Source organism: Heterodontus francisci, chromosome 13 (assembly GCF_036365525.1).
Source record: "Heterodontus francisci isolate sHetFra1 chromosome 13, sHetFra1.hap1, whole genome shotgun sequence".
NCBI classification, from domain to species: domain Eukaryota; kingdom Metazoa; phylum Chordata; class Chondrichthyes; order Heterodontiformes; family Heterodontidae; genus Heterodontus; species Heterodontus francisci.
The window spans coordinates 100,898,707-100,926,573 of NC_090383.1; the positions used below are offsets into that span (position 1 = coordinate 100,898,707).

The following is a 27,867-nucleotide window of genomic DNA, read 5'->3' on the forward strand; positions in this document are numbered from 1 at the left end:
AAGGAGGGGATATAAAAGAGGCAGCTTAATGTTTGGTCCTAATCTTAGTGACAAAGAGTCCGTGAGCTCCTAGCACTGTTGGAGGTCAGGGTTTAGGGGTAGGGAGAGGATTTTAAGGGGCAGTGAAGGAAAGAAGCCAAAACCTATCTTGGCTCTTCAGGGTGATTGTGGAGTAGTGGATAAGTTTAGGAGAATAGAGTGTGAGGCCTGATGGTGTTTGACATGATCCAGCCAGTTGTGACAGATGGCTAAACTGGTTATGCATCAGATATGCGCAGTCTGTGCCACTTTTGGATTTCAGGGAGCAACGAAGGGAGCCATAAAAGGGAAGCAAGCAGAATGGGAAAGAGTTAAGATTTTACTGGTCAGCAGGACATCAAAGTGACGTTGTGGGTGTGTTTCAACAGAGCACCAGCTGCAAAAGTATTGTGGTAAATGAAAGCTAGACAATTGGGAATTTAAAAGTGCAATTGCAAGTGACTTATGGAGATTTTTTTGCAGTGGCGGATGTAGAAGGAAGTGTGGTTAGTAGGGGTTATGGGTGGTTAGAGGTACAATGAAGTGACTGGAGATGGCCTTGTCTGTGATTGAGATCATGGAAGTAGAGAGGTAATAGCAAGCTTAAGGGGAGGCCATGAATTGGGTTAGGTGAGTTTACATAGAGGGAGAAGTTTAGGGAGGACAGAGTTCGTCTTAATTTTGAAGTAAGTAACCGTAATCTTGTGGGATTTGACGTAAATTAATGGTAACAGTTATCTTATAGAAATTAATGGAAATCTTACTTTTACACCTTGATGAGTTGTAATTAGAAACCTTGACTCCCAAACTTGGGATTGCCATTAGACGTTATGTTGCTTTGTGTTAACATTCAGAGTACAGAGCCGTAACTGTAACTGTCAGTACTGTGACTTGTCATCAGTGTGTCTGGTATACAGATGGTTTGTTCTGAAATTATTGCACAACTTCATATAAAAAGGTCACTGTCCAAATATGAATTTAATATCATACAACCTGACATTGCCTTGTTCATTACCAAGATCTGAAGTATGTCAGTAAGAATAACTGGTACAACACATAGATGGATAGTTATGTTCCCTTGGCTACAGTGACAGATAGTTAAGAGTTTTGCTAACAGCAGTAACTTGCCATGAATACAAATGCTTTTAGGCTGCATATAGTAACACCACAAGTTCTAGCCAGAATGCAAATGATTTGGTAATTCCCTCACCAATTACACTTGGAAACCACACTGCTGCAAGTGACTGGGATTAATTGTACGCACATAATTTGTATGTAAGCATCTGCCGCTCACTGCATTTTGCTGGAGAAATCATCCTGTTTTTATTGGGCGATTGCTGCTGTTTCACTCATGAGTTCTGTTTGCTGTAGTTCGTAGAGACTCTGTTTAAATAGACTCTGTTTGCTGTAAGGTAAACTCTGCTGTAAGTCATTAAATGAGAACCGCTTGCCTCCAATGCTTTAGCTGATACACTGGTTTCAGTGCTCACTCTGATATTTTTATGCTGTTATCTTCAATTTCTAGGAGAGCTTGGCCCGTCTACAGAGAGCATTTGCTCGAAAATGGGAATTTATCTTTATGCAAGCAGAAGCACAAGCAAAGTGAGTATGAGAGAGCTTATTTTAGTTTTCACATGTCATTTTCCTACCATGTTCAGTTCTCACCATCATGCATATATTTGTCTGGCTCACCTCCATTAATCCCCTTGGCTGAAAATTCAATGGTGTGCGACTATAGCATTCCATTTGATGCTTATCCAAGATGGAGTTCCACCCCCACAACTGGCCCATCATCGATACTGCCTTCTTCTACATCTGGAACATTACCCACCATTGCTGAAACCCTCATCCACACCTTCCTCAAGATCTTCATATTCATTTTTGAATCCAAGCATATGTTTGAACTCTCACCCTTTGAATCTGGATTAACCCTCACTATCAAAGGTTAATAATTGAGTTAGAAAACCCCTGCCCTGTGGAATTCTCTTCCACAATCACTCTGCATTACTACTTGTATTCAAATGCATCCTAAAAATTCCATTATTTACCTGTATTTGATCTCCCCCTCCAAATTTTATTAATTCCTATTTCATGCCTATTTTTAAAGATCTCTGAAGTGTTTTGTCACTTTAGAAGTACTACTTATAAATGTAAATTGTTGCTGATCTTTCAACTGGCAAAGATAAATAAATCCTATTATCACATTGTTAATTTTCGCAGAGTTGATAAGAAAAGGGACAAAATTGAAAGAAAAATTCTTGATAGTCAGGAGAGAGCGTTCTGGGACGTACACAGACCTGTGGTAAGTAACCTTTGAATATAAAAAATGAGGCATTTGATAATTCATGGAAGGATTTTCAGAGTTTTGGGTTGGTGATGGGGATAGGGGGGGGGGGGGGTGGCGGTGCAGGTACGGATATTGGAAAAGGCTCACTCTCCAGAACACCCGTCTCCAAAAATGTTGCTTTCCAGCTGAAACATTTGCACAGTTTTAGCATGTATTATTGCAGTGTAGATTATCAATAGATAGATTATACTGCAACTTTAAAATAAACATGAATATCTGTATCAATGGGCACAATGACTACTGATGTTGTTGTTTCATTGTGCATTTATGTTTACAAACCTGTTAAACGCCTTGCAGATCTCTTTACCAAAATAAGGATATCCCTCTGAGTTAAAGCAAGTTTGATCATGTAAAATGGAAAGAAGATTTTTAGTCAAGTTTTGAGAACCCACTGAAAATGTAACAATATATCAAAGTAATTATAAGGCTGATTAAAAGGATTGGGTTGTAAAAACTGTAATGATAAAAGTGCTTCCTGTCAAACACAGCAGACCACAGCACAAATTATCTAGGTGACCGAGGCCTACAAGGGACCACAAGGGACGTTTCCTGGTCACCACGTTAATGGCGCTTTAGCAGAAGAGGCACAGGATAAGGAAGATTGGATAGAGACTCACATCACTGGATCTCTGCCCATTCTACCATATATCAACTTCTGACTGAAAGTGAGCATTGGAGTTCTTGTCCAATGCAAACAAAAGTTTTATTTTAATATGGTAGCATTGCAATATTAGGTTTATTAACACACACACAATTTCTCTGTGGGATGTGCCATGCTTTGAGTTTGCCCTCTTTAATTGGCTTTTGAGGCATGCTGCCTCTGCATTGACAAGAAGTCAATACTTAAAGTTTTTAAAGAATATCTGAAAGTGCAATTTTTCTTTAGCTTTGAGCCAAGTGTTATCTTTCTTATCATAAGATCATAAGAACTAGGAGCAGGAGTAGGCCGTCCAGCCCCTCGAGCCTGCTCCGCCATTCAGTAAGATCATGGCTGATCTTTTCGTGGACTCAGATCCACTTACCCGCGCTCCCACCGTATCCCTTAATTCCTTTATTGTTCAAAAAGATATCTACCTTAGCTTTAAAGACGTTTACTGAAGAAGCTTCAACTACTTCACTGGGCAAGGAATTCCATAGATTAACAACCCTCTGGGTGAAGAAGTTCCTTCTTAATTCAGTCCTAAATCTGCTCCCTCTAATCTTGAGGCTATGCCCTCTTGTCCTAGCTTCACCTGCCAGTGGAAACATCCTCTCTACTTGTATCTTATCTATTCCCTTCATGATTTTATACGTTTCTATAAGATCCCCCCTCATTCTTCTGAACTCCAATGAGTATAATCCCAATCTACTCAGTCTCTCCTCATAAGCCAACCCCCTCAACTCCGGAATCAACCTAGTGAACCTCCTCTGCACCCTCTCCAGTGCCAGTATATCCTTTCTCAAGTAAGGAGACCAAAACTGCACACATTACTCCAGGTGCGGCCTCACCAGTACCTTATACAGCTGCAACATAACCTCTCTGCTTTTAAACTCAATCCCTTTAGCAATGAAGGACAAAATTCCATTTGCCTTCCTAATTACTTGCTGTACCTGCAGACCAACCTTCTGCGATTCATGCACAAGGACACCCAGGTCCCTCTGCATAGCAGCATGCTGCAACTTTTTACCATTCAAGTAATAATCCTTTTTACTGTTACTCCTACCGAAATGAATGACTTCACATTTATTAACATTGTATTCCATCTGCCAGACCTTTGCCCACTCACTCAATGTATCTATGCTCCTCTGCAAAGTTTCACTGTCATCTGCACACTTTGCTCTGCCACTCATCTTAGTGTCATCTGCAAACTTTGACACCCTACACGTGGTCCCCAACTCCAAATCATCTATATAAATTGTAAATAATTGCGGTCCCAACACCGATCCCTGAGGCACACCACTAGTGACTGATTGCCACCCAGAATAGCACTCATTTATCCCCACTCTCTGCTTCCTGTTAGTCAACCAATCCTCTATCCATGCTAATACTTTACCCCTAACGCCATGCATCCTTATCTTATGCAGCAGCCTCTTCTGCGGCACCTTGTCGATTATCTTTAAGTTCTGATGAAAGATCATCAACCTGAAATGTTAACTCCATTTCTCTCTCCACAGATCCTGCCAGACCAGCTGAGTATTTGCAGCATTTTGTTTTTGTTTCAGATTTCCAGCATTCACAGTATTTTGCTTTTGTGTTATCTTCAATGGTTTGTTTGCCAGTTTATCTTTAGCAATTTTCACTTAAGAATGTTGACAGGCAGATTTTAGTTGCTGCGATTATTATTTTGAAAATTGAGATTCCAATGCATGATTTGCATTATTTGGCGAATGAGGAAAAGATGAAAAAGGATTGTATTGGATTGCAGGGGTTGGATTCTGCTATTAATGCTGCTGTTAATTACACCATGAACCATGTTTATTTTGAAAGTTGGGGTTTGTTCCTGCTGTTGTTTAACTGGGCTAGAGTTTCATTTCTGGGTATATGTCAAAAAATCTTGATTTCTTCAAGGGAGGGGGGACTAATTGACGAGAAGGGAGGAAAGGAGATTTTCATTCCATTAATCTAGAGACTACATTGGAAAACTTCCCTTACTTCTCCTGTAACTGGAAAAGTAGTGCTAAGATTTTGAAAGTTTCACAATCATATACAGTGGCACCAAAATGTATATCCTGCATTGCAATGTGTGTATGTGAATAAATGAACATCATGTATTATGTAGCTAGGTTGAGTTTGAAGAAGACTCACCTTGACATCATTGCCCACATGCTGAGAACAAATTAAAAGAGAAAATGATTTACTATGTGAAGCCCTTTTAGAATGTCATTGTGCCAAGGAGTGCATTACAAGATACCCTTGCAGTGATCAGCACTAAATATGGAGTACATTGATAGCCAACACTCTGTGATGTGCATATTGTACCACCCAATTGATATATGGCACTGTTAATTAATCTTACTGGCAGCTTCCTTTAGGTCTGCAACACTTTCTGCCAGTGCACCCTGGAAAGTGTACAAAGCATTGACTGTGGCTACCAGTTGTTACCAGCCATGATGTACTTCTCTCCTCCAGACAGGACACCCTCACATTCCAAAACTAGTAACCTCCCAGTATCCATCTCTTGCAGCAGCACCTGTACTTTGCAAATAGGATGGTTTGAGTCCTATGCCTCACCAAGGTGAACAATGTCTATACCGTGGAATAGAGAGCTTTCCCACTTCCAGGTTAGATTAGATTAGAGATACAGCACTGAAACAGGCCCTTCGGCCCACCGAGTCTGTGCCGAACATCAACCACCCATTTATACTAATCCTACACTAATCCTATATTGCTACCAAACATCCCCACCTGTCCCTATATTTCCCTACCACCTACCTACATAAGTGACAATTTATAATGGCCAATTTACCTATCAACCTGCAAGTCTTTTGGCTTATGGGAGGAAACCGGAGCACCCGGAGAAAACCCACGCAGACACAGGGAGAACTTGCAAACTCCACACAGGCAGTACCTGGAATCGAACCCGGGTCCCTGGAGCTGTGAGGCTGCGGTGCTAACCACTGCGCCACTGTGCCGCCCTAGGTTAGGTATAGTAAATGCACAGGCATTGTAAAGTTCAACTAGATTGCCAACAAGGTACCTTAACTCCAACCTGAAAAGAGAGTCTCCTTACTGAGCATGACCATTATAATCAGGGTCTGCTTGAATGCTATTGCTGGGTTAGCACTAGTTAATGAAGAATTAGGGTAGTTTTGTTCTTTGTACTTGTTCCCACTCAAACCTGGATGGAGCCTGCAGAATCTCCATTTAAGACACTGACAGCTTGCCAAGCAAAGGAGATTTCATTCCATCAATCTGAACTACACTGAAAAATTAATTCTGGCAGAATTCAAATGCATGCTACCATCTTGTTCAAAAAGCCCACATTTGCTAATTGTAGTCTGCCAAGATTACTTTGAGTCACCATATCGGAGAGACTCTTATTCTTAACTTTCCATATAAAAATAGAAATATCAAGTTGTGATGATAATAAAATTACATTACTATTAATTACTACAATTATTAGTGCAATTTCTGTAAATCAAAAAGGCTGCTTAATAATATATAAGGTACATTATAAACACATTAAACCATTACTAACTGAATCAACAGACACAGACTTTAGAAAACGGAAATAACTATTTTGCTGTTCGAAGGACTAGACTGCATCTAAAAATGAAAGCCAGCAATGAAAATTGAGCTTGTTCATCTCTGTCTAGCACCTACTGTAAGGTTACTGAAAAAGCACATCTTAAAAGGAGATATTCTCCTTATGAATAAAAATTCCTTTCATTAGACACAGAATACTTAGTATTCCTCTTCTGTCTAATGGACAGTTTACCTAAGGTGAAACCTGATTGATAGCTTTGATTACAGACGATAATCTTGTTCTTTTTTAAAACAATATTGTTACTGATTCTGGGAAATATATGTATTAATTTGAAATGTTTAGTCTCAAAAGCAGTAAGAAAAGCTCAGATTATAATGTTCCTGCAAGCAATTTAACTACCCACAGGAGGAATGAACAATGCAGACATGGAAATAGGGATAATAACCTATGTTAAAAGCTTAGAAGGATAGCCAAAGGTTATTAATTCCATTTCATAATGCAGTCTCAAGACTCTCTGTTACAGAATTTGAAGGGAAGGTGTTATCAGCTCCATCACAAAGTCAAAGGTCTGAACACAGAAATAAGAGCCTTTGATTACACTCAGCAATATATTTTACAAATTTTGGAGTTTTTCTGAAAGGATAGATTAATATATTACTATTAAATTGATTTCTCCCTTTTGTATATAATGTATGATATACTCCTTTGCGGCAATGGGAAGTTGCCAGGTTTATAAGACATTCCTATATATACATATAATATATAGAAGTAATTTCCGCACACTATACTTTTAAAATGCATTCTCATGCATTTAGTTGTTGCATCCATCGGGAAAGAGCAACATAATGTTTATGATGTAAACATGAAAATTGTACATCTCAACAGTTCATTCACCAGCAATAAAAACAGAAAATGCTGGAAATACTCAGCAGGTCTGGCAGCATGTGTGGAGAGAGAAACAGAGTTAACGTTTCAGGTCGATGACCCTTCATCAGAACCAGCTTCTGCAGTATTTTGCTTTTGTATTAGTGTTTCAGTCACTATGTTTTGAGAAGGACCAACAGGGAGGTCCTTTTCTGAAATGTAGATTGGTGCCAGTGATGTGCTGGTTCAAGAAGCTCGTAAAATGTCATTAAATGATCTTCAGGGTACTTCCTGCATGACTGAAGATGGTCAGAAAATCAGAGCAAAGTGAAGAAGTTATTGTGTAACCTAGTAACTTTAACTGTCTAAGAATTATTAATTAATAGTTGTGTGGTGAATTGGGCTGTTTGGCACCCTTAGAGCTCCAAAAAGACATCCACGACACACACTTGTGGGGTAAATCATGCTGGACATTGTGTAGTGAGGACATTGTCTGGTGAGAGCATTAGCACAGTGCTTTGGATGTCAGCCAGAAGTATGCAGAGCAGGCAGATTATGATGTCAGTTAGCATACATAGTTGATTTGATGCCAGCCATGCCATTTTGGAGATCAATTCTTCAGCTAACACCCTCCCTTAACCTCACACTTCTGTGCGCTCGTTCAGCGGCAGGAAGGACCCCCTTACCAGCACTATTTGAAGGGGTCATCAACTGCTTATAGATTAGTTGCATGTTAATTTCTTATGGCTGTTGCTTCTACAAAGTGTTTGGTGCTTTCTATAGTTGTTGCAAGTTGCAAATGTCTACAGGGAGTGGAGTGGCACTGGCTGAAGGATTTTTGCTGACTTCAAGGTTTCCGCACAAACCAGTTGTTCCCACTGGTAGGCATTCCCATGAAATGTTTTTAAAATTAATTTGTTCATGGGATGTGGGTGTCGCTGGCTAGGCCAGCATTTATTGCCCATCCCTTATTGCCCTTGAGAAGGTGGTGGTGAGCTGCCATCTTGAACCGCTGCAGTTCTTGGGGTGTAGGGGTACATCAACAATGCTGTTAGGAAGGGAGTTCCAGTATTTTGCCGCAGTGACAGTGAAGGAACGGTGATATAAGTCCAAGTCTGGATAGTGTGTGCCTTGAAGGGGAACTTGCAGGTTGTGGTGTCCCCATGAATTTGCTGCCCTTGTCCTTCTAAGTGGTAGAGGTCGTGGGTTTGGAAGGTGCTGTCGAAGGAGCCTTGGTGCATTGCTGCAGTGCATCTTGTAGATGGTACACACTGCTGCCACTGTGCATCGGTGGTGGAGGGAGTGAATGTTTGTGGATGGTGTGCCAATCAAGTGGGCTTCTTTGTCCTGGGTGGTGTCGAGCTTCTTGAGTGTTGTTGGAGCTACACCCATCCATGCAAGTGGAGAGTATTCCATCACACTCCTGACTTGTGCAGTGTAGATGGTGGGCAGGCTTTGCGGAGTCAGAAGGTGAGTTACTTACTGCAGAATTCCTAGCCTCTGACCTGCTCTTGTAGCCACGATATTTATATGGCTACTGCAGTTCAGTTTCTGGTCAAAGATAACCCCTCAGGATGTTGATAGTGGGGTTTCAGCAATCATAATGCCATTGAATGTTAAAGGGAGATGGTTAGATTCTCTCTTCTTTGAGATAGTCATTACCTGGCACTTGATGCAAATGTTACTTGCCACTTATCAGCCGAAGCCTGGATATTGACCAGGTCTTGCTGCATTTGTACACGACTGCTTCAGGCCTTGGAGGAGTCGTGAATGGTGCTGAACATTGCGCAATCATCAGCGAACATCCCTACTTCTGACCTTATGATTGAAGGAAGGCCATTGCTGAAGCAGCTGAAGATGGTTGGGTCTAGGCCACTACCCTGAGGAACTCCTGCAGTGATGTCCTGGAGCTCAGAGGATTGACCTCCAACAATCACAACCATCTTCCTTTGCGCTAGGTATAATTCCAATTTGAATCACCATGGCAAACCAAAGGGTGGCTACTGGGCAACAAGGGCTATCTAACTTAGCTGGGGCAACACATGCACACTTGGGCAGCATGCATATAATGAGAGCCACGTTGCCACACCAATGTGTGAGAGCAGACCACTGGTGTGCTGAAACAATGCTTCACCTGCCTAGACTGCTCTTGAGGAGCCCTGCAGTACTCAGCAGAGCATTATCAAGATTCATAGTGCTCTGCTGCATATTGCACAAACTCACCCTCATCAGAGGACAGCAGTTACCATGGTGATCAGCTGAGGAACAGGAGCATGAGAAGGAGGAGGAGGAGAAAGGGAGGAGACAACTTAAACTGCTCCTTTCTGGCTGGGCGGTCCTTGAAAACCTCATCTGAGTGTCGTACCAGTAACTGCAACTCCAATTCCCCATTCACCAACAGTCCCACACCTTGCCTTTGTCACTGACCATCACAGTGTCTGCTTGGCCGCAATGCAAAAATAAACATTCCTAGTCAAGTTTATAAATTAAATCATGCCATACTGCATGCAAAAGTCAACCAGTCACCCTTGTGCATCTCCTTCGTGCCTTTGCCTGTCCTACTTCTCCTATGCAGTGCTCCCCCAGTGGTTGCAGTATGGTTGGTGGTTGGCTGCTGACTTTTAATGGCAGAGACTGCAGATGGCCTTGGAGGATGCCCTCGAGCAGCTCCTGGCTTAAAAGGCCCAGTTTTATCTCAACATGGATGGCTACAGTCTAGGCTGGCTGGCCGACAGGCAACAGCAAGGCACTAGCAGAGTGGCAGGTGTGCGAGGGCAAATACTATCTTCCTGAGAGAGGACAGCAGGCTCGTGCTCCACGGAGCTACTGCCACTCCGTGGGCTGCACCTCAGCAATCCTGGTAATCTGTTGAAAGGCAGATTGCTGAACTGCTGTGACGCTCTGCTTGCCCCTTTGCAAACTTTAATAAATAGCCATATGGCAGCAGCCTGACATTGCATCACAGCAGTCTGAGATTCCTGTGCAGCACTCAGACATTGGGCAGTTGCTGCTTGTGCTGTCATGGAAGCTGTAACATCGGTCATCAGATGCTGCATTATGGTTGGGTCCACAAGTGTACGAACAGAGTTGGCCACCAGTTACATGCTAGAAAGGATGGGCTTCAGACTCTGCAGAAATCCCTGTGCCAAGTTGCTGCTGGATTCTTGCATGCTCCTTGACATTGACAGCAGACTTTCCCAGTAGACCAAGCATTTTGTTGTGCGTATCCATCAGCATTCTTCTGTAGGTTGCCCCCTGCCCTGGTGTCTCACCACTTGTAGATCCCGCCTCTATCCACAAAGGTATGCACGGTGTCTGTATTTGAGTTGATGGTTGCGAGTATGAAATCAAGAGACAGTGCTGTGTCTTCATCATCACCGTCTTCTTGGAGATTCTCTGTTGCCTGGCGGGTTGTAGCTCTTGAGTACCTGAAAAGAATAAAACACAAGGGTTATGTTGTGAGGGAGGATGGGAAGTAAGAGGTGCATGTTTACACCAACTGCAGCTTGTAAATCAGAAGACAGTGGGATGAGGGGAAAGTGTGATGTGAGAATAAGGATTAGGTATGAGGACACTGTCAGCTTCGATGATATCAGTCCCGCCACTCGCCAGCGCCTCAGCAATTTGTGTCCCAATAATGACCTGCACTGTCTCCTCCATGGGTGTTAGGACATGGAGCAGTGCCTGACTCCCTGCAGTTAGCTCCCGCTGCCTCTGGTTATCCGCCACCTTGTCCTACAAGAGAGTAGAAAGTGTATCAGTGAGTGTCTGGGTGATGTGGCTGAATAGCTGGCAGTGTGTGCAAGCTGTGAAATGTGGGTGTGAGCTTGAGGCAGTGCTAAGTGGTCAAGTGTGAGGTGAAGCAGAGGAATGTTAGGTGTGAGTCCTGTTTAGTTTAGTTTAGAGATACAGCACTGAAACAGGCCCTTCGGCCCACCGAGTCTGTGCCGACCATCAACCACCCATTTATACTAATCCTACACTAATCCCATATTCCTATCACATCCCCACCTGTCCCTTTATATTTCCCTACCACCTACCTATACTGGGGGCAATTTATAATGGCCAATTAACCTATCAACCTGCAAGTCTTTGGCATGTGGGAGGAAACCGGAGCACCCGGAGGAAACCCACGCAGACACAGGGAGAACTTGCAAACTCCGCACAGGCAGTACCCAGAATCGAACTGGAGCTGTGAGGCTGCGGTGCTAACCACTGCGCCACTGTGCCGCCCATGTAGAGATTGTTGGTAGGTGAATGATGAGTTGTGGTGAATTGAGCAGTGTCTGAGGCTAGTGGTGCAGTTGATAGGATATGGCATTTGAAGATGGATTAACTGACCTTGACCACTTATGTAAGGTCAGTGAACTTCTCGCGGCACTGCATGCAGGTGCTCAGGGCTTGATTTCTGACATTGACCTCCACGGCTATCTGCTTCCAGTGCCTTCTGAGCATGAGCTTCCTATGGAGACAAGACATCTCTCCTCCTTTCCATCTGTTTCTCCAAGGCCTCCCGTGCAGTGTCGAAAAACCTTGAAGCCTGCTCTCTTCTATGTTGTGTCACTCTTCCCTATTTCCCAGGTCAGATTCACTTCCGAGATGACTGCCAGCACCTACTCCTGCCACAATGCTCCTCTCCTTTAAGAGGTACAGGTTAGCTTTAAGCAATGCAGGCTAGCTTTAAGTGGTGCTTAAGTGGAAATTATGATGTTGCACCCCTGCTGATGCTTGCAGCAATGAGCCACAAGGTTAGCGCTGGCTGAACACAGCAATCGTTCAAATGAGCAGGCAGCATGAAGTTGGCGTGCTGGCTGCATTACTTTCAATGGGTGCGGGTTAATCGTGCCTCGTGATCCTGTATCCATTTTCAGGGGTTTATTAAATTTAGCTCCCATAGCTTTATGTTAATTACCAAGTTATGTGCTTGTTTTGTAGGTACTATAAATTAAACTTTCACCATCATATCACAAGCAAAGCTGAAATTCTATAAAGTGTCATGTTATGATATTTATTGACAGATTCAATTATAGCTTACATGGTTATAAGTAATATTGTTGAATTGGATGAATTGCTTGCCTGCCTTATCTACAATGCAAAGTCTTTGTATTATATAATATCCCTCTGTTGTATATATTTTATACAATTTAAATTATATCCTTTGTGGTCACACCGTTGGTGTCCATATATGGTAGTTCTTGTCAGTGATTAAGTAGTAAAGTCATTAACATGCACAGGAATACTTGATGGACCATAAACCTTTTATTGTGTGCTTTCGTCACTTTCAATTTTTGTCGTTCGACCTTTTTTCATGAATATAACAACAGAAAGCTACAGGAATTAATTAAAAGTCTGACAACTTGCCCTTGATGACGCAGTGTCTGTATTAATAACTTGCTGCTTCCACATTGTGCAAAGCAATGATTGGATTCTATTTCAAGAAATGCTCGATAAATTGCTTGACATTGCTTCCATTTCATCTCACTAGAGTCATAAAACCAAATGGCATGGCAGCCTATAAGTGCTTGTCACCGGAAATGCAAAATTTATAAAGCTGTTAAAGTTAATTGTGTTTTATTATTTCTGTAATTAATAGAAGATTGACTTAAGAAAATAATTTATTTAGAAGGTTATTCCTGTTTAGTTTTAGATGTTAATTATGTTCTTTGATGCCATTTTGGCAAATTATGAAGTGTAGAATGAAGACCAAGTTAAGAAGGACAGCAGAGATAATTAAAGATGATGTCCTTTTTTTTTCACCCAGGCAAACATATGGGCACTGGAAGAATCTCTGTTGATGGGGGCCAGTGATTTCCTGCATCAAAAGTTTAGTCAGAATGGAAGTGACTTCCTAGCATTAAACTCGCAATTTCCACAGGGATTCTCAGATTGATCATTGTACTTCATCAGGAACCCTGATGAAATGGCATATGCCACCATTTGCATTGTTTCTTCCGGATTTTCACTGAAGTTACAGTGGGAAATTGGACAACCCCTGTGGAAATTCTATCCCTTAGAATCTTCTTCCTTAAAGGACAAGCAGTCATGTCCACAAGTGCCCGACAACCTGTCCATCAAACACCAAACACACCATTATTTTCTACCTACAATACATGCTCATCTTTTCAAATGTCGGTACCTAAATCTACCCCACTAATGAAAGCTTACTTGTGTGCATTGTGTATTCACCATTAACCAATGCTTCCCCTTGATGACTATAAAGGTAAGACTGGATTTTTCTTCTAATGTCAATGTAGCATTAGGGTGGGACTTCTGCTCACTCAGCTGCCTCATTTTTCTAGCTCAAGGGTCATTAGCTTTGCAGGGTGGCATTGTAACAGAGGACACTGACAAGAGGCAAATTTGATAGTGCTACAGCAGAGGCAACACTGTAGCACCATAATAGAATCTTAAAGGGAGGGAAGATGCCCAAAGATAAAAGGAGCCTTAAGATGGTGGATCGGAGGCTAGGTATGGAAGGAGTGGCCCGCGGTGGTCTTGGCTCATTGAGGGGTAGAGGGACAGGTGAGAGGGTACCGAGCTTGGGGTAGGAATGTAGTGATAGGCCTCACTGCTTCATTTTCTGTCTCCACCACAACTTTTCTGCACAATTTCAGTCTGGATGGTGGAGCAAATTCCAGCCCTGAACATCTTATACTAACTGATCTACCGATCATTCTGGGTGCCATCCCAGTGCCAGAATGCAACAAGGTGACCATCTGCTGGCTGTTAAAGAGTGCCTTTTGAGAAGGAGGTGGCTCTTTGCCTCCTTTTGTAGGGTGACAAGATCGTTCTGCAACTGTTGATATCATATCCAATGCTGTTTTTGTTCTGGTTCAGACTAAGTTATTTGTCTGTTGAACCTTATTTTGGTTGTCCCTCCTCAACTTCAAAGTCTAAATCCATTGAAGTGTGTATTAATGCTGGTGCTTGTGACAAATAGAATGACTGTCAGTGATGGGTTGAGCGTCCTCAGAGGCTGTGAATATCAGAACCTTGAAAACATTTATGAGAATACAAGAGGTGCAGTGGTATTAGCAACATTTCTTCTAACAAACTTGACTTTCTAATACAAAGCATGCTATGTTGCATGCTAAGTTTGTGAATGACAGGGTGCCTGACGATGTAAGTGATTTGGAAGAGGAAGAATAAACAGAAATGATGACTAGTAGCCTAGAGCTTGGTGATCCTCCTGCATATCCCTCTCCGGTTGACTTGATCATTTTCTGGCTCCGTCAGCTGCATAGTCATTTCCTCAATGGTTAAGGACTTGAGATTAGGGAAACCACTACCCACTCTTAGCCTCATCTTCCTATTACATGCTGTCTTTAAAAAAAAGCATGCATTAAATAAGTTGTTGTAACTGGAAGGTCCATTAGTAGGTCTAGATTTTCTGATAAGCGAGCAATCGGTTCCTTTGATGTTCCACAATCAGGTAAGTTACTTAATTTCTTTGTTGCAGGCGATCCCTGGGGCTACTTTCCTTGCACCTCAGGGCAAACCAATCTTGTAAGAGGGCACCTCAAGCATGCGTTACACCTCTTATTTGCAGATGTGAAGGGACTGGTGATTCTCTCGGGTGTGGATAAAGGATGCATCTTGTTTATCCTTACCCAAAATGGTGAGCGACATTCTTCGAACCAGAAGATTCTAGGAGGTTCAATCGATTTCCCACCGAACTTACAGTAGGAAGCCCACAGAACTCCCTCAGAACTTCAGGTCCTGTATGTGCTTCCATGACATAAGTTATTTTCAATTCCAATGTCAAAATTAACACATCTCAGAGTACTTTGTGAATGGCGATTGGATGAGAAATCTGCATATCTTTATTCAGTGGGCACTTGCCATTCTGAAAGGCGGCAAAACACTCTTGGGTGAATTTAGCAGGTCCTTACTTCCATTGGAGAATTGAGCACAAAAGGAGCACAGCTCAGAGTAGGACCTTCATCAGATCACAGGAAATAGGAGCAGGAGTAGGCCATTCGGCCCCTCAAGCTTGCTTGGCCATTCAGTAAGATCAGAGCTGATCTGATTGTGGCTTAACTCCACTTTCCTGAGGATATGGCCTTGACTCTGTATCCCTGATTGTCTAATTTGCACTCCCTTCAAACACATATCCTCACTGGCAGTATAGTTGCCAAACTTATTCTTATTCGTTGCTCAGCCCATGATATATTTTTTTACAGAATTAGCTTGCACAAAACAGAGCATGCTCACTATCTAATGCTTCCCAAATCGCTACCAATCAACCGGAAACTAAAACTTAGCAAAGAATCACTGCCATCACAGTATGATAATAGCTGCAGAACCCACTGTGTTGGGGTCTGAAGCCACATAGCCATCTAGGCAGAGCTGGCTTAGTGGGGCAGATGTTCCTCTTACTGAACTTCGATATAAAGGATTATCTGAGTGCAGATCATAGATGAAAATCAGGCATGCGGGACCGAACACTAATACTGGAGCCTATTTAAGTTAATGATGGAAAATCAGATAGGTTCCTTTTAGACATGCGATCCTCACCCGCCTGATCTTTTCTGCAGCCTGCATCAGAAGATTCTAAGTGCAATCACAGAAAAATCTGCTACATTATTTTCTACAACATTTTGAGATCATCTTAGTCTGCTCTAAGTACATTTTACTTTCTTTATTTTCATTAACTTGTTTCATCCATTGGGGACCTATTGGATATGATTTTTCTCTGGGCATCCTGATGCTATGGCACCTTGCAGTTCATTACCTGCTTCGGTCAAGTGACTGAATGAATACTACACACATGAGGTTCCAACATGGTCCCTGTATCTCTCCTGAGCACAGTTTGATTTACAGTTCCACACTGACTTAAACAGCATTTTATGTATCTCAGTGCCTCTCAAGTGATTTTACAAATAAATCTTTCATATTACTATATAGCTGAACAAATATTTTAAGAATATTTATATTCTTAGGTTATTAATATAAAGTTTGAGAAAGTTTTACTGTTTTGAGTATTCTTTATAGATTTCAGATAAGCACTTTACAGCACAAAAGTAAAATACTGCGGATGCTGGAAATCTGGAATAAAAACAGAAAATGCTGGAAATACTCAACAGGTCTGGCAGCATCTGTGAAGAGAGAAACAGAATTAACGTTTCAGGTTGAAGACTTTCATCAGAACTGAGAAAAGTTAGAAATGTAATAGGTTTTGAACAAGTGAAAGGGGGGAGGATGGAAAAAAGAACAAAAGCGAAGGCCTGTGATTTTAGATCGTAATCTCTGCCCTCATTCTGTTTCTTTTTTTTTGTCTGGTTTGTTTTTTTTCCTGTTTCATTTTCTTTGCTTTCGGACAGCAATTCTTCAGGATTCTGCCATTCACACCTTCTCCAGACAAATCTTAGGTTTCTTTACTTGTCCCATCACCACTCTCTTGGGCCTTGTACCATGAAACATCTTGTCATTTAATCTCTCCTGCCCTCCACCGTATCACAGACCTTCTCTTTTGTTGTTTTACCCACCTTCTCCCTTTCACTTGTTCAAAACCCATTACATTTCTAACTTTTCCCAGTTCTGAAGAAAGGTCACAGACCTGAAATCTTAACCCACCTCGCAACACTGTTTTGTGCAGTATTCTATACTGGAATACATTTATATGGGAGAATAAGATATATATTAATTTAAAATTATTGTGATATACTTTTCTTTTAGCCAGGCTGCGTAAATACAACAGAAGTGGACATCAAGAAATCATCCCGAATGAGAAATCCTCACAAAACAAGAAAGGTAAAACATATTTTCAATAAGTCAGTCAGTACTGACCGAATATTGTGGAACCCAATATATTGACATAATATTATGGAACCCAATGTATTGGCCGAACATTCTGAAACCTAATGTATTGAGCAGACTATATAGGGCCAGTGCATTGATAGAACAATGATAAGCCTAATGTCCTGGCAGAACAATATCGATCCCAGTCAAGTGGGGAGGGGCAGAGTTATGGTTGGGGAGGGTTTAAACTAAAATGGCAGGGGGATGGGAACCTTTGCAAGGAGTCAGAGGAGGGGGGATCAAAGACAAGAACAAAAGACAGTAAGGGGAATAAGAAAAGTGATAGGCAGAGAAATAAAGGGCCAGAATCAAACAGGGCCACAGTGAAAAATAGTGGGAATGGGACAAGTTTTCTTAAAAAGACAAGCCTGAAGGCTTTGTGCCTTAATGCGCAGAGCATTCGCAATAAAATGGATGAATTAATCGCGCAAATAGATGTAAACGGGTATGATATGGTCAGGATTACGGAGCCATGGCTGCAGGGTGACCAGGGATGGGAAATGAACATCCAGGGGTATTCAGTATTTAGGAAGGACAGAAAAAAAGCAAAAGGCGGTGGAGTTGCATTGCTGGTTAAAGAGGAAATTAACACAATAGTGAGGAAAGGTGTTAGCTCTGACAATGTGGAATCTGTATGGGTAGAGCTGAGAAACACTAAGGGGCAAAAAACGTTAGTGGGGTTGTATATAGACCCCCAAACTGTAGTGGCGATGTTGGGAATGGCATTAAACAGGAAATTAGAGATGCATGCGATAAAGGAACATCTGTAATTATGGGTGACTTAAATCTGCATATAGAGTGGGCAAATCAAATTAGTCACAATACCGTTGAGGAGGAATTCATGGATTGTATACGGGATGGTTTTCTGGACCAATACGTTGAGGAACCAACTAGAGAACATGCCATCCTAGACTGGGTATTGTGTAATGAGAGGGGAATAATTGACAATATAGTTGTGCGAGACCCCTTGGGGATGAGAGACCATAATATGATAGAATTCTTCATCACGATGAAGAGTGATGTAGGTGATTCTGAGACTAGGGTTCTGAATCTTAGTAAAGGAAACTACAAAGGTATGAGGCGCGAGTTGGCTATGATGGATTGGGAAATGTTACTTAAAGGGATGACGTTGGAAAGGTAATGGCAAACATTAAAAGAGCACATGGATGAACTGCAACAATCATTTATTCCTGTCTGGTGCAAAAGTAAAACGGGAAAGGTAGCCAAACCATGGCTTACAAGGGAAATTAGAGAGAGCATTAGATCCAAGGAAGAGGCATATAAATTCGCCAGAAAAAACAACAGACCTGAGGATTGGGAGCAGTTTGGAATTCAGCAAAGGAGGACCAAGGGATTGATTAAGAAGGGAAAAATAGAGTAGGAGAGCAGGCTTGCGGGGAACTTAAAACTGACTGTAAAAGTTTCTATAGGTATGTGAAGAGAAAAAGATTGGTGAAGACAAATGTAGGTCGCCTACAGTCAGAAACAGGGGAATTTATTATGGGGAACAAAGAAATGGCTGACCAACTAAATGCATACTTTGGTTTATTTATTTAGAGATAAGGCATTGAAACAGGCCCTTCGGCCCACCAAGTCTGTGACGACCAACAACCACCCATTTATACTAATCCTACATTAATCCCATATTCCCTACCACCTGCCTACACTAGGGGCAATTTACCTATCAACCTGCAAGTCTTTGGCTGTGGGAGGAAACCAGAGCATCCGGCAGAAACCCACGCAGTCACAGGGAGAACTTGCAAAATCCACACAGGCAGTACCTCGAACCGAACCCGGGTCGCTGGAGCAGTGAGGCTCCGGTGCTAACCACTGTGCCACCCCTCTGTCTTCACAAAGGAGGACACAAATATCACACCAGAAATGTTGGGGAACACATGGTTTAGTGAGAGGAACTGAAGGAAATCAGTATGAGTAGAGAAATGGTGTTGGGGAAATTGATGGGATTGAAGGCCGATAAATCCCCAGGGCCTGATGGTCTGCATCCCACTTAAGGAAGTGGCCCTAGAAATAGTGGACGCATTGGTGGTCATCTTAGACTCTGGAACAGTTCCTACAGATTGGAGGGTAGCTAATGTAACCATACTATTCAAAAAGGGAGGTAGAGAGAAAGCAGGGAATTATAGACCAGTCAGCCTGACGTCGGCAGTGGGGAAAATTCTAGACTCCATTATCAAAGATTTTATAGCAGAGCACTTGGAGAACAGTGGTAGATTCGGACAGAGTCAGCATGGATTTACGAAAGGGAAATCATGCTTGACAAATCTACTAGAATTCTTCAAGGATGTAACTAGTAGAGTTGATGAGGGGGAACCAGTGGATGTAGTTTATTTGGACTTTCAGAAGGCTTTCGACAAAGTCCCACATAAGAGATTAGCGTGTAAAATTAAAGCGCATGGGATTGGGGGTAGTGTATTGCGATGGATAGAAAATTGGTTGGCAGACAGGAAACAAAGTGGAGGGATAAATGGGTCTTTTTCCGAATGGCAGGCAGTGACTAGTGGGATACCGCAGCTATTCACAATATATATTAATGATTTAGATGAGGGAACTAAATGTAATATCTCCAAGTTTTCAGATGACACAAAACTGGTTGGGAGGGTGAGTTGTGAGGAGGATGCAGAGAGGTTTCAGGGTGATTTGGACAAGTTGAGTTTGTGGGCTAATGCATGGCAGATGCAGTATAATGTGGATAAATGTGAGGTTATCCATTTTGGTAGCAAAAACAGGAAGGCAGATTATTATCTGAACGGCTATAAACTGAAAGAGGGGAATATGCAATGAGACCCAGGTGTTCTTATAAACCAGTCGCTGAAGGCAAGCATGCAGGTCCAACAGGCAGTAAAAAAGGCAAATGAGGATTCGGGTACAGGAGCAGGGATGTCTTGCTGCAATTATACAGGGCCTTGGTGAGGCCACACCTGGAATATTGTGTGCAATTTTGGTCTCCTTATCTGAGGAAGGATGTTCTTGCTATAGAGGGAGTGCATTGAAGGTTTACTAGACTGATTCCTCTGATGGTGGGACTGACGTATGAGGAGGGATTGAGACGGTTAGGATTATATTCGCTGGAGTTCAGAAGATTGAGGGGGGAATCTCATAGAAACCTATAAAATTCTAACAGGATTTGACAGGGTAGATGCAGGAAAGATGTTCCCGATGGTGGGGGAGTCCAGAACCAGGGGTCATAGTCTAAGGATACTGGGTAAACCATTCAGGACTGAGATGAGGAGAAATTTCTTCACCCAGAGAGTGGTGAAACTGTGGAATTCGCTACCACAGAAAGCAGTTGAGGCCAAAACATTATATGTTTTCAAGAAGGAGTTAGATATAGCTCTTGGGTTTAAAGGGATCAAAGGATATGGGGCAAAAATGGGAACAGGTTACTGAGTTGGATGATCAGCCATGATCATAATGAATGGTGGAGCAGGCTCGAAGGGCCGAATGGCCTACTCCTGCTCCTATTTTCTATGATTCTATGGTCAGGTGAACGGCATGAAGTTTTAACTCTCTGCCATGTGTGTTTATTTTTTGGGAGAATTTTCCCTGACTGAAAGCCAGCCAGCTTGACAGGTATGGCTGCCTGTTGGGTGGGAACACTCCAGAAAAGGTCACAGTCCAGGATTAATGGTTCTTGGTGATAGAGATTGTGCAGCTGGTGTCAATTCAGTGTCATTGTGAAGTTTGGGATTGATTGCAGGGGTTGGGGAGAGATCGGAGGGGGGGGGGGCGGGGTGGTCAGAGGGAAAGTCAGAGATTGGAAAGGAGTTATTGGTGATGGGGTGATGGAGTCAGTGATGGGGACCTCTGGAGCTGGATTTTTAAATGCGGTCGGAGTCCGGATCGGAGGCGGGCAGGAGCACAATTTGGCGCTGCTGGCCGCTGTGCTGGTTTGCTGCCACAATCCCGACCCCAAGTCATTTTGAATGAGGGCAGCTGGGAGTTTGATGGGCTTCCCACCGCTTCCTGGCCGGCAGCCAATTGAGGTCAATTAGTGGTAATTACAGGGTTATAAAGGCCCCATTCTTGCACCAATTGGAACTTCCAATTAGCAATGGAGGCTGCCCACGTTGGCCTGCAATGGTGGGCTCAGGGCGGGTAGGGGAGGGGATGAATCATGCGCAGGTTCCTCGCACCCCCCTCCCCCCACCGCAACCCAGAACAGTCACTGGGCCACAGTGCTCGCTGTCCCGCAGAGGGGTTGCTCCTTCTGCCTTCTGGATCACAGGCAGACATCTGTGGCAGTTTTGAAAATAAAAAAAAACTTACCTGGCCTTCTCCCTCGCGGTCGCCATCTTCAGATTGGCAGCTCCCACCTTGTCCAGTGGGGCTGCCCATCACTGAGTGCTGGAGGGCCTCCCGTTGGACAGTATGCCCACTCCCTGGCCTTTAATTGGCACTGGGAACCAACCTGCATTTCCAGTTCCTGACTCCTGATTGAAAATCTAGCCCCTGATGACTGTAAATTGCCGTGCCAAAGCCCATGAGAAGTCGGTAAGCAGCTGTGAGTGTAATGAATGGCAAGCACCATTCTATCACTGCTGACTGCAAAATCCAGACCGATATCACGGCATTGTTATTGACATCATTTATTTTTGGGGCATTGTCTAATGTTCTGTTATAGTTCTCTTTCAATTTTTGCAACTGTGCAGAATGGATATGGGTTTACAATGCTGTGCACAGGTGTGACACTGTGCCAGTTTGACTCAATGTCACATTGTAGGAGTTCGTAGGGTTTGATCCGATGCCAGGGTGAATTGAATGAGTTCACAAGGACTGGCGGACTGGCAATAGAAACGTGTTGTGATGAGGGATTCGTGCTGCGGCAGTGTGTTCACAGGGACTAATATAACAAAACGGCCACTTCCCTTCTGCCACGTTTATTCTTTAACCTGTCCTACTCTACAGCCATGCCAGTCATACAAATAGTAACTTTCCTAAAGGGATTCTGTGTTATGCAGGTTTAGTTACAATTTCCCCAAAGATACCTTGGATAAACATGAGTTTTCTTGCCAATTTAATTCCACTAGGAGTTTCCTTTCTACATTAATGAAATTGGCTTTCCCTCTTTTAGAGTGATGAGCTGTATTAGCACCTGCCACACTAGCAGCAAAATGCTCTTGGATTTGGTTCATCAAAACCAAATGAGTTCCAAAACTATCAGTAAAATATTATTACCATAGAATTATCATTTGCTGGCCTCTATCCACCTCTATGTCAACTACAGATAGCTTATCTGGATGCTTGGATTGTACAGTTAGTTTATCTGTTTTCCTAAGTTAGGACATGTTAAAAGTACCTCATTAGCTGTAAAGCACTTTGGGAGGTCCCGAGGTCGGGAAGGGTGCTATATCAGTGAAAGTCTTCCCTTTTCTTGGAGGCTTACAGTTGGGGTATGTGCATACATTTGGAAGAGAATGCACCAATAGCATCCTATTAAGAATACAACTGAAAGTCTTCAAACTTTGTTCAAGGTTAATTTAAACATTACTGTAATTAGACAGATAAAGTTACATTGTCAAGAGACAAATATTGATGTTTTCCATATTTCAAGCATTATGTTAAATCAAACTTTAGAAACACTCCTCTGGACATTCATTGCCTCATTAGGAGCCCCACCAATTTTATTGTACATTAATTTATAAGTTCTTTTGACTCCATAGTTAATTGTACTTTGCAGTTTAAGCTGCAAATAATGAACATTATAGCCAATGATAACTTTATTATTACAGCATATATCAACAGCCAAATTGAAGTCAATGGGAATCAAGGGGAAAACTCCCCACTCTTTGGAGCCATACCTAGCACAAAGGAAGATTGTTGTGGTTGTTGGAGGTCAATCATCTGAGCTTCAGGACATTGCTGCAGGAGTTCCTCAGGATAGTGTCCTAGGCCCAACCATCTTCAGCTGCTTCATCAATGACCTTCCCTCCATCATAAGGTCAGAAGTGGGGATGTTTACTGATGATTGTACGATGTTCAGTACCATTCGCAACTCCTCAGATACTGAAGCAGTTCATGTCCATATGAGCAAGGCCTGGACAACATTCAGGCCTCCCCCCCGCCCCACTCCAGCCCCAACAGCACTGTGGATGTACCTATACCACTTGGCCTGCAGCAGTTCAAGAAGGCAGCTCACCATCACCTTCTCAAGGGTAATTAATGATGTGCAACAAATGCTGGCCTTGTCAGCTATGCCCACATCTTATGAAAGAATAAAAAAAAGTAAAAAAAGGATTACCTGCCCTGCAGTATTGGTACTGCAAGCAGGATTTGGACAAACAGGCGACCAAGAAATTGCACAGTGAACGTTTCCACCCAGTGTAAACTTCCCCATAGTTATTTCCTTATGGTCAGTGTGACCATGTTATTCACTTACACTCATTTGGAGCAGTAGCCTAATTATGGACAATTCTAGCATGTCTCATGTTTGAGCAGACTTCCTGCCCAGTGTGACTTCAGTTCATTATAAGCAATCATTGAAATGTTAATTTAAACAATCATTAAAATGTTCATTTCAACAGACAGAAGAAAATAATTTCAAATACTTGTATCCATATTTTTTATTTTTCAGCTGATGTGTATAGCATTCATGCTTTCTTTGAATATTTTCAGCTAATGTTTTATTCAACAATGTATGTAGAAATGTAATGATTTATCTTTCAATTTTTGTTTACCATAATTAATTTTGTAAAAGCTGATGTTCGATGTATTCTTCCGTGTTTCCCAGTTCAGATAGGCGGGGGCAAAGTCTGAGGAGGGGGTGGCTGAATGTTTGTGAAATTAGGGAAGCAGCAGGATCATTCAGAAAAGTAACGCTGTTGCAGCATTGCGATTCCAGGACTGCTGCTCCTTGGGTACTCCATGCACCTTTGGTGTTCCCTGCTTATCTTGTGCTGTACTGCAAGGCAGTAATGTACAAGATGGCTCCTGGGCTGTAAGCTCCCTAGGAAGCTCCCTTGCTGTTCAACTCTACCCATGGCCATCTGCTCCCATTCTTAATGTTTTCTCCCCTAATCTACCCTCTTAAACTGTTTAAACTCCCCTGGTTCCTTAATCAGTTCATTTTAGCCCTAACTACAAGCTAACAGTTAGTTTATGTTACCTGGGCCCACTGCCCTCCCCCAGCCATACCTGCTCTTTGTTTTCTCAATGAAATTGATCACAGTCCGGACGAAACTGCAAAGTATAGCTGATGATACTTTGATCTCCGAACCTGCTGTCTTCACCGTCCAGACTGTCCGCGGCCACGGCGTGCGGTAAGTCCATTGAAGAGAAGAAGGAGCAGCAGGACCCTAGTGAAGCCGTGCGGAAAGGTGCCCCGAACACCCAAAAAGCCATGAACGGTTCCTTGGCCGCAACTTCAAAACGCCCGCGGGAGATGGCTCGGAGAGCATCTGCAGCGCACTGTCAGCAATGCTGGTACCGGCGCACGAGGATGTCGCTCACCTCCCGAAGGACGCGAAGGAGATTTCCAGGCGTCGATGGTGGGAACTGAGGAAATGGCTTATTACCTGCGCCCCCTTTACCCCCCCTTCCCTCCCCCCTCCACCCCCCTTCCCCTTCCCAGCTCCACCCTCTCAGCTCACCGCACCCCCCCGCACCCTCCTCCCCCCTCACAACCCCTTCCCAGCCCCCCCTCGCACCATCTTCCCCCTACACCCCCTTCCCCCCTTACAGCCCCCTTCCCAGCTCCCTCTCGCACCCCCTTCCCTCCACCCCTCCCGCTCGCACCCCCTCCTCCCACTGGCATCATCCTACACCTGTGTAGGGGCCCTAACAACCCCACTGCCTTGTGGGCGTCTCGGGAGAGACCAAGGCTAAGCAAGTAAATCCTAACAGAAAATCTGGAGCGGAACCCCGTAGACGGTCATGTGTCACCTTTGGCATGTTTCCGGCAGTTCCTGCAGCCATACCGGTGCCAAACTTCGTGCTCTGCACTCCTTTGGACCCCACCAGAAAGGCCGAGAGGGGGGTTTTGACGATTGGGCAACTCTCAACCTCCATACATTCACCCAGGCATGCGCCATGGAGAGGTCACTCCATAGTTGCCTCACAGCGACCAAAACAACACGGAAGGCAGCAGTTACGGGTTATAAGTCCAGCTAAATTGGCGTAGAGATTGGGCACCACGGGTTGCCTTTGTCAGTGGGAGAGGTCATTGCACCTCACTGGACAGCTACCGCCCGCCTCAAACCAGGCAGCCCCCGGTCAATAAGGTTCTGTCTCACCACAGTCCACCTGCTTCAATGGGTGCTTGGAGCTCAGGGTCATTGCCCGAAAGGTGGACTGCAACACCGCACCAAACACCATGAAAAAAGAAAAGAAGGTACCAGCCCTTCGCTTTGCAAGCTGGAATGTCAGAACTATGTGTCCTGGCCTGTCGGAAGACCTTACACAAATCAACGATTCTTGGAAGACCGCCATCATTAACAACGAGCTCAGTAGATTCAATGTGGACATTGCAGCACTTCAGGAGACACGCCTCCCCGCGAGTGGATCTCTAGCAGAACAAGACTACACCTTCTTCTGGCAGGGCAGGGATCCTGAAGAACCAAGACAGCATGGAGTGGGCTTCGCCATCAGAAACTCCTTGCTCAGCATGATAGAGCCTCCCTCAAATGGCTCAGAACGCATACTGTCCATCCGACTGCTCACCACCTCTGGTCCAGTACACCTACTCAGCATCTATGCTCCAACACTCTGCTCCCCACCTGAAGCTAAAGACCAGTTCTACAAGGAACTCCATAACATCATTAGCAGCATCCCCAACTCCGAACACCTGTTTCTGCTGGGGGACTTTAATGCCAGGGTTGGGGCCGACCATGACTCATGGCCCTCCTGCCTTGGGCGCTATGGCGTTGGAAGGATGAATGAGAACTACTTGAGTTGTGTACCTATCATAACTTCTGCATAACCAACTCGCTCTTTCATACTAAACCCTGTCACCAGGTTTCATGGAGGCACCCAAGATCGCGTCGTTGGCACCAGCTCGACCTCATCGTCACAAGGCGAGCCTCCTTAAACAATGTTCAAATCACACGCAGCTTCCACAGTGCGGACAGCAACACCGACCACTCCCTGGTGTGCAGCAAGGTCAGACTCAGACCAAAGAAGTTGCATCATTCCAAGCAGAAGGGCCACCCGCACATCAACACGAGCAGAATTTCTCATCCACAGCTGTTACAAAAATTTCTAAATTCACTTGTAACAGCCCTTCAAAACACTCCCACAGGGGATACTGAGACCAAGTGGGCCCACATCAGAGACGCCATCTATGAGTCAGCTTTGACCATCTACGGCAAACGTGCGAAGAGAAATGCAGACTGGTTTCAATCTCATATTGAAGAGCTGGAACCTGTCATAGCCGCTAAGCGCACTGCACTGTTGAACTACAAGAAAGCCCCTAGCGAGTTAACATCCGTAGCACTTAAAGCAGCCAGAAGCACTGCACAAAGAACAGCCAGGCGCTGCGCAAATGACTACTGGCAACACCTATGTAGTCATATTCAGCTGGCCTCAGACACCGGAAACATCAGAGGAATGTATGATGGCATTAAGAGAGCTTTTGGGCCAACCATCAAGAAGCTTGCCCCTCTCAAATCTAAATCAGGGGACATAATCACAGACCAACGTAAACAAATGGACCGCTGGGTTGAGCACTACCTAGAACTGTACTCCAGGGAGAATGTTGTCACTGAGACTGCCCTCAATGCAGCCCAGCCTCTACCAGTCATGGATGAGCTGGACATACAGCCAACAAAATCAGAACTCAGTGATGCCATTGATTCTCTAGCCAGCGGAAAAGCCCCTGGGAAGGACTGCATTACTCCTGTAATAATCAAGAGTGCCAAGCCTGCTATACTCTCAGCACTACATGAACTGCTATGCCTGTGCTGGGATGAGGGAGCAGTACCTCAGGACATGCACGATGCCAATATCATCACCCTCTATAAAAACAAAGGTGACCGCAGTGACTGCAACAACTACCATGGAATCTCCCTGCTCAGCATAGTGGGGAAAGTCTTTGCTCGAGTCGCTCTAAACAAGCTCCAGAAGCTGGCCAAGCGCATCTACCCTGAGGCACAGTGTGGCTTCCGTGCAGAGAGATCGACCGTTGACATGCTGTTCTCCCTTCGTCAGATACAGGAGAAATGCCGCGAACAACAGATGCCCCTCCACATTGCTTTCATTGATCTCACCAAAGCCTTTGACCTCGTCAGCAGACGTGGTCTCTTCAGACTATTCGAAAAGATTGGATGTCCACCAAAGCTACTAAGTATCATCACCTCATTCCATGACAATATGAAAGGCACAATTCAACATGGCGGCACCTCATCAGACCCCTTTCCTATCCTGAGTGGCGTGAAACAGGGCTGTGTTCTCGCACCCACACTTTTTGGGATTTTCTTCTCCCTGCTGCTTTCACATGCGTTCAAGTCTTCTGAAGAAGGAGTTTTCCTCCACAAAAGATCTGGCGGCAGGTTGTTCAACCTTGCACATCTAAGAGCGAAGTCCAAAGTACGGAAAGATCTCATCAGGGAACTCCTCTTTGCTGACGATGCTGCTTTAACATCTCACACTGAAGAGTGCCTGCAGAGTCTCATCGACAGGTTTGCGGCTGCCTGCAAT

The 27,867-nt window shown here is 43.8% G+C and overlaps 1 protein-coding gene across 5 annotated transcripts in view; it reads left to right on the top strand.

Moving 5' to 3' along the window:
* LOC137376137 (regulator of G-protein signaling 7) overlaps positions 1–27,867 on the top strand; it is a 477,275-nt gene that overhangs the window by 396,636 nt on the left and 52,772 nt on the right. For all 5 annotated transcript variants that reach the window (XM_068044150.1, XM_068044151.1, XM_068044152.1 and 2 more), the window contains 3 exons: positions 1,544–1,620; positions 2,239–2,320; positions 17,095–17,169. In XM_068044150.1, the coding sequence (XP_067900251.1) occupies positions 1,544–1,620; positions 2,239–2,320; positions 17,095–17,169 (234 nt within the window). The remainder of the gene's footprint in view (positions 1–1,543; positions 1,621–2,238; positions 2,321–17,094; positions 17,170–27,867) is intronic.